Source organism: Papaver somniferum, chromosome 6, assembly GCF_003573695.1.
Source record: "Papaver somniferum cultivar HN1 chromosome 6, ASM357369v1, whole genome shotgun sequence".
Classification (NCBI taxonomy): Eukaryota; Viridiplantae; Streptophyta; class Magnoliopsida; order Ranunculales; family Papaveraceae; genus Papaver; species Papaver somniferum.
In genome coordinates, this window is record NC_039363.1 from 129,866,902 (window position 1) to 129,873,678 (window position 6,777).

A 6,777-nucleotide genomic window follows, 5' to 3' on the forward strand; every position below is an offset into this window, starting at 1 on the left:
AATTGCTTGCGCCAGATGTTAAAAATATTATTTTCCAGTTCCATCTGGGGTTGACGTGACTCTCGTGGTAGCCGTTCCGCCAGTGTCTTGAAGAAAATAGGTATCTCTTTCTGAGTTGTATCCATGTCTGTCTGAGCCTTACGAGAACCTTTAGTCTTTCCATCACATCAATAGTGGTAAGAAGAGATCAGTTTCTGCTGGCTCCTCCAATCTCCCGTCCTGATGGTGGAGTAGCAGCGATTCTGGTGACGATTAGAGATGTCACACTTGGAGAAACGTTGGGAGCGGCGGCAGCGGCTCTTGCTCTGATGATCGGCGGCGTAACACCTGAAGAAACGTTTTCCGCGCCGCTGGTGTTGGCAAGTGGTGTATTAACCCCACTGGAAGGAACGTTAACACCGGGAATAATTTCAGTACAAGTGTTCTCAGGGTTTGTTGTTGATCCGGACCGTTTCCGAGGATGTAATCTCGAGTTGGGAGTTCCACCGGGACATGTGCATAAACTTTATGTTCAACGCTTCCTGGTTCGTTGAGGGTTTCACCGAGATCCAAAAGTTGCAAATTGAGGCGACCGAAGGCTCCTTAGCGGATGTGATCAATCAACAGGAAGCGGAAATCGGAAGGTTGTCCAAAAAGTTGAAGCTGAAACAGGTGGCTTTCCAAAGTGCGAAGGAGATTTTATCTAAGAAGAGCAAACCATTGCTGAATGACTTTCCTTGAACATCTTCTGTCTTCTGGACCTCATTTGCTTAGGGTTTTTTTTTGAAAGGCAAACGAAACGCCTAGTTTATGGTTTGGTTTTCTGGTTTTTGGATTGATAAATGATTGCTTTTTATAAGAGTTTTGGATTATTTTGGAACAATAGTCTTTTGATATGCTAAAGTCTGAATTGCAAGTGTAAGTAGCAAATCATCTGGGAAAATTTTGAAACCGGTGAATATTGCATAATGGTGGAAAACATGGGATGAAATTTGGGAATAACATGGATGTCGATTTCCAATGCGAAAACCTGAAGTAGTAGATTGTGCACTCTGTCTAATAAGACTTACTCGCTTTTAGGGTCTCCCAACAAAATGGATCTTCCGGGCGTATGTATGATCTTCATGAGTGACGTCGTTGTGTCCGTGATAAGTCCCCAATCATTCCTCATCGTGTGATTACTGATAACTGAGCCGTTGAACCCAGCGCGATCGTTTGTTTCTACCATCTTAATATCTGGGTTGAAGAATGAAACCTGGAATTGGAAATTGATATTGTAACTGAGATATTAATCTCCCTCTGTGGTCGCCAATTGTTTGAGGGTGAAAATAGTTTCTGCTGGTTTTGGTAATTTCTTGTGTTGTGGGTGAGAAACGAGTCTAAACCCTAAACAATGTACTGCAAGGGAGTACTTTAGATTCGATAGATCAATCTGTACAAATCCGGCCTAAACCAAGAAATGGCGATTCCAGACTTTCTTCGGTCACAAAGTAAAGGAGAAGGGTTGGTTTTGGGGAGGGAAGCTAAGAGAGTGTTGAGACAAGAATAGTTGATTCTGGAAGAGTAGTTGTTTGACTTGTATCAGAAAGTGAAAGCTAACAGATGGGAAAGCTAACGAGTGATTTCTGAGTGTTGTATGCTCTTGACCAAAAACTTGTCCTTTGGTGGAAATAGGTGAAACCTATTTACACAAGTCGTAAAAAAACGTACCCTGGCCTCGTAAGAAGTGGAAACGATTGAGTGATGGAAGAAAGCGGTAACGGGTAACGCCTGGAATTGATGTTTCCATAATGAAGAAAACTTTTCACCATTACTTCTTGTATTTACTAACCGCCTCACTCTTATGACACTTTCTTGTAACGGGCGTATTGCACGCCGCACGCTGTAAACCGCCAGACCAATACCCTGATTAGTATCCCCTAGTTTATGACATGTTTTGATTTCTCGAGCGTTTTCTTGGAAAACGTGTAGCAAGTTGATATGTGTGGCATGATGGCATGCAAGTGGCTGTGGAACAACGACGTACTAGTAGTTGTGGCATGGTGGCATGCCAGTAGCCATGGCATAGCGACGTGCTAGTAGCTGTGGCATGGTGGCATGCCAGTAGTCGTGGCATAGCGACATGCTAGTAGCTGTGGCATGGTGGCGTTCCAGTAGCCGTGGCATAGTGACGTGCTAGTAGCTGTGGCATGGTGGCGTTCCAGTAGCCGTGGCATAGCGACGTGCTAGTATATGTGGCATGGTGGCATGCCAGTAGTCGTGGCATAGCGACATGCTAGTAGCTGTGGCATGTGGCATGCCAGTAGCCGTGGCATAACGACGTGCTAGTATATGTGGCATGGTGGCGTTCCAGTAACCGTGGCATAGCGACGTGCTAGTAGTTGTGGCATGGTGGCATGCCAGTAGCCGTGGCAAAGCGACGTGCTAGTATATGTGGCATGGTGGCATGCCAGCAGCTGTGGCATATCGACGTGCTAGTATCTGTGGCATGATGTCATGTCAGTAGCCGTGGCACAGAGACGTGCTAGAAGCTGTGGCATAGCGACGTGCCAGCAGCTGTGGCATGGCGACGTGCTAGCAGCTGTGGCATGGTAGCATGGCCAACATGCTCGTGCATATTTTAGGCGCGGCCAAATTAGGGTTTTTTGCATAAACCATGGAATTTGGCATTGCGACCAAAAGTTTCCATAAGTTTGGTGGCAAACTTGTACGACTGAGATTTGCATCTCAGGAGGAAGGGTAGCCGTTGATTGATGCAACCTTTCGTTTGGCAGCCAGTGGCATGGAGGCATGGCCATCATGGATTTGGCATGAAGTGGAGCCGCTGGAAGTGTGCGTCTTGGAAGGGAAGCGCTTGCGGCTTTGTCTAAATTAGGGTTTGGTATGTTGAAACCCTAATTAGCGCCCTTTACTAGAATCGGTGTAGAATTCTCGTACAAACTCGGATTTTGATGGTTCGCCCCTCCATTCTGCACGGAAAAAAATTTCCTATCTCCCCACGAGGGAATATTTAGGTTTTGAGCTCGTTCGGGAGGTGAAAACAGCCCGAAAGTAAAACTCAGGAAAAATTCAGGAGGGATGTTGGTAGCAACTTGCCCAAATTAGGGTTTGGCGTGTTGAGACCCTAATTAGTGCATGTAGTATGCACGTGCGGCATGTAGTATGCGCGTGCGGCATGTTTGGCGCATTGGCGCGTTTTTGGGAAGCTAGCAAGTTTTGGGACACTAGCGTGTTTTGGGAAGCTAGCGTGTTTTGTGGAGCTAGCAGGTTTTTGGCAAGATAGCATGTTTTGGTAAGCTATCATGTATAGCGACCTCTTTTGAGACCATGGCAGGTTTGGAGCAACCTGATTGGTCAATGAAAGTGGGGGTCCGGCAAGCTTAGGGCACGTCCACACTATTAACGCGCGGTGACGGATTTGAAGCGACCTGATTGGTCGATGGAAAGAGGGCCGACATGCTAGGGTGCGGCCGCATTTTTAGTGCACTGTGGAGGATTTGGTTGCCTATCTTGACTAAGCATGGTTTCGACCAACGGGGTCTAGCATGCTGAGCGGGGCGCGAAACCGTAATTTTGTAATTTAGTCGGATTTATGAATTCTTTGTGAGTTATCACAATAATTGGCTGGATTTTGTATGCTGCCACACAAAATTTTATCTACAGAATGCAGTGTGCTTTCTGTCTGAGCATTTCGTGCAATGGCCTTAACTTTGGTGCTTGGAGGTTTCATGCTGCGAGTGAACATAAATCCGTCATGCCATACCGATTTAAGGGTTCTGCTGGGGAACATAACACAGGAAAGTACTCAGTGAGTCTAGTATTGGCGAGACTCCAGAAAAGGTATATTGAGCGGCTCAATAAATGTGTCGGTGGAGAGGTTAGTACTCGCAGCACCGTTTCCTTGCAGAGTGACGCCACATCTGATGCAAGGTTTTACGATTTTAACCCTAAGCTAAAAACCACCATCAACAACAGGTATTTTGGATTTTTTCAAGATCAAAATCATTTAAGACCTACAATGGATGGACTCAATTTCAAGTCAATCCCAGCTGATTTAGGTGAGTGGTTGGAAAGAGATATTGATGAACAAGAAGTTATCAATGCAATAAAATTGTTGGGAAAAACTAAATCCCCTGGGCCTGATGGTTACCCAATAGCGTTTTGCCAACATACTTGGAGTATTATTAAACTTGATGCTATGAAGGTGGTTTCTGAGCTTCAAAGTAAAGGTTTTCTTGATTGGCGGCTTAAACATACATTTACAACTCTCATTCTTAAGAAAGATTTGGTGGAAGAATTCAAGGATTTGCGACCTATTAGTCTAGCTAATGGCGTCTATAAAATTCTTTGTAAGGTGTTGGCAGAGAGATTCAAGGTTTTATTGCCTCATGTAATATCTTAATAACAATCTGTATTTATAAAGAAAAGGCAGATCTTGGATGGTGTTCTTATAGCTAACGAGTTGATCGATTCCATATTGAAGAGTAAGGTCCCTGGGTTATTGTGTAAAATTTATTTTGAAAAGGCTTTTGATCACGTTAATTGGAAATTTTTAGACAATGCTTTAGAGAAGACGGGCTATGGTTCGTGGGTGCAATGTTGTGTTGAACATGTGAGCTTTTCAGTTTTTATAAATGGTAGCTCGGAGGGATATTTCAAGAGTAATAAGGGCATTAGGCAGGGTGATCCTTTGTCACCTTTTTTTGTTTCTTATTGTTGGTGAAGCTTTGTCCGTAATGATGTGTAAATCACAAGATGACGGTTATCTCAGAGGTTGTAGAGTTTCTGCCAATGGGACAATGGTAAGTTATCTACAATTTGTTGACGACACATTAACATTCTTAGATGTTGAAGTTTCTAAGAGTTCATCTTCTTTGTTCGAGTTACTTACTAGTGTTCGTATTGATTTTGCTAAGAGTCACATGTATAGTGTTGGTTACGATGATGATGTGTCTCATTTTACTTCTCTTTTTGGTTGCTACAATTCTACTTTGCCTACATCTTATCTCGGTCTTCCGCTTGGTGACAAGTATAAAAGAATTCATAAGTGGGACATCATTGTCGATAGGTTTACTTCCAATCTAGCCGGATGAAAGAGACCTTTGTTAACAATAGATGGTAAGGTTTTCCTCATCAAAAGTGTTTTATCTAGTCTTCTGTTATACTATATGTCTTTGTTTGAGATGCTGAAATCTTTGTGTTAAAGCTTGAAAGAATAATGAAGAATTTACTTTGGAATAATATTACTGGGAATAGAAAACTACACTTAGTAAAGTCAGATAAAGTCTGTAGAAGAAAACAACATGGCGGCCTTGGGATTAAGAAGTTGAAATGTATGAATGATGCTCTACTAGTTAAATGGTTGTGGAGATACACCAATGAGAGTGATGCTTTGTGGAGAAAGATTTTTCATGAGAAATATGGTGCAAATGAGGTATTTTGGTTGTCTAATTGTTCTTAAGGAAACTTTGGTACTTCTCTATGAAAGGGGATAGTGCAACGTAAAGAGTTTTTCATCAAGAATATCATATTTAAAGTTAACAATTGAGCTAAAACAAGTTTTTGGGAGGATGCTTGGATTTCAAATGATTTGTTGAACATTTTATTTCCGAACTTGTACACTGTTGTAAGGTCTAAATATACATCTATAGCAGATATTTATTGTGGCGTGGCTACTGAAATTATTGATAAGATGTAGGTACCAAGAAGACTTTCTACCGCGGACCGAGGTGAATTGAAATAATCTTTAATAGTACTGCAGATTTTAGCATTCAAAGTCAACATGAACTTGTACACTGTTGTAAGGTCTAAGTATACATCTATAGCAGATATTTATTGTGGCTTGGCTACTGAAATTATTGATAAGATGTAGGTACCAAGAAGACTTTCTACCGCGGCCCGAGGTGAATTGAAATAATCTTTAATAGTACTGCAGATTTTAGCATTTAAAGTCAACATGAAGATGTATTACAATGGTATTTGTCTCCTAAGAAGCATTTTACTTTCAAATCAAGTTATGAGAAGTGGGTAGATAATTTCGACAGATTGGATAATGTTCATGTAGTTTATTTCAAATTCATCTGTCAGCAGAGTGAAAAAAACAGGGGTACAACAATCACACCCAATATTTCGTTCGGCAATCTGTATGGACTAACTCTAATATAATTTCGAGAGAACCAACTTAAAAGCGAGCTCAATATAGAAAGATATCAAAGAGTTATATCTCAATTTCTCAATACAATCTTCCAGTTCAGTTGCAGATTTGTAACCTTCCTCTTGACTGGCTAATACAAAGATGGGATCTTCATGTATCGGTTCCTGAAGAAAAATCCGAATTCAAAGTCTTGCAAAGTGCAACTACTAAAAAAATACAGCATGATTTGAAGAAAATGAAGAAAAACGGAGCTTACAAATTCACGGGTGAGACCATGGTGTTGCTCAGTATAGCTCATTAGCTGCAATTATAAGGTTAATAGAGTAATCAAAATTTCTTAGTAATATTGGTACTTGATGGGTATGCAACCAAAAATACAAAACATCAAACACAGAAGAAGAGAAAAAAAAAACAGAAATTAAGGAAGACACCCTAAATCCCTTAATCAAAAATCCAGAATTAAGATTGATAAAGAACATAAATCAGACATGGAAATCCAATGAATTAACACCAACCCATGAAAGTATAAGACAAAAACTATCAAAAATTGGATGAAAAGAGCTAACTTGCATTCATCTTCACCTTGTTAGTTTATTTTGATATAGACGAAGAAGTAATCAAGCATCTTATATTGATGCCATATG

General features: G+C 41.2%; 1 protein-coding gene across 1 annotated transcript; it reads left to right on the forward strand.

Annotated features, from left to right (window-relative positions):
- The first annotated feature begins 3,997 nt into the window (after positions 1–3,997).
- LOC113291488 lies at positions 3,998–5,072 on the forward strand. Its single transcript, XM_026541013.1, has 3 exons — positions 3,998–4,369; positions 4,505–4,562; positions 4,705–5,072. Exons 1-3 carry the CDS (start codon positions 3,998–4,000, stop codon positions 5,070–5,072), a joined length of 798 nt encoding a protein of 265 aa, XP_026396798.1.
- The last annotated feature ends 1,705 nt before the right edge of the window (positions 5,073–6,777 follow it).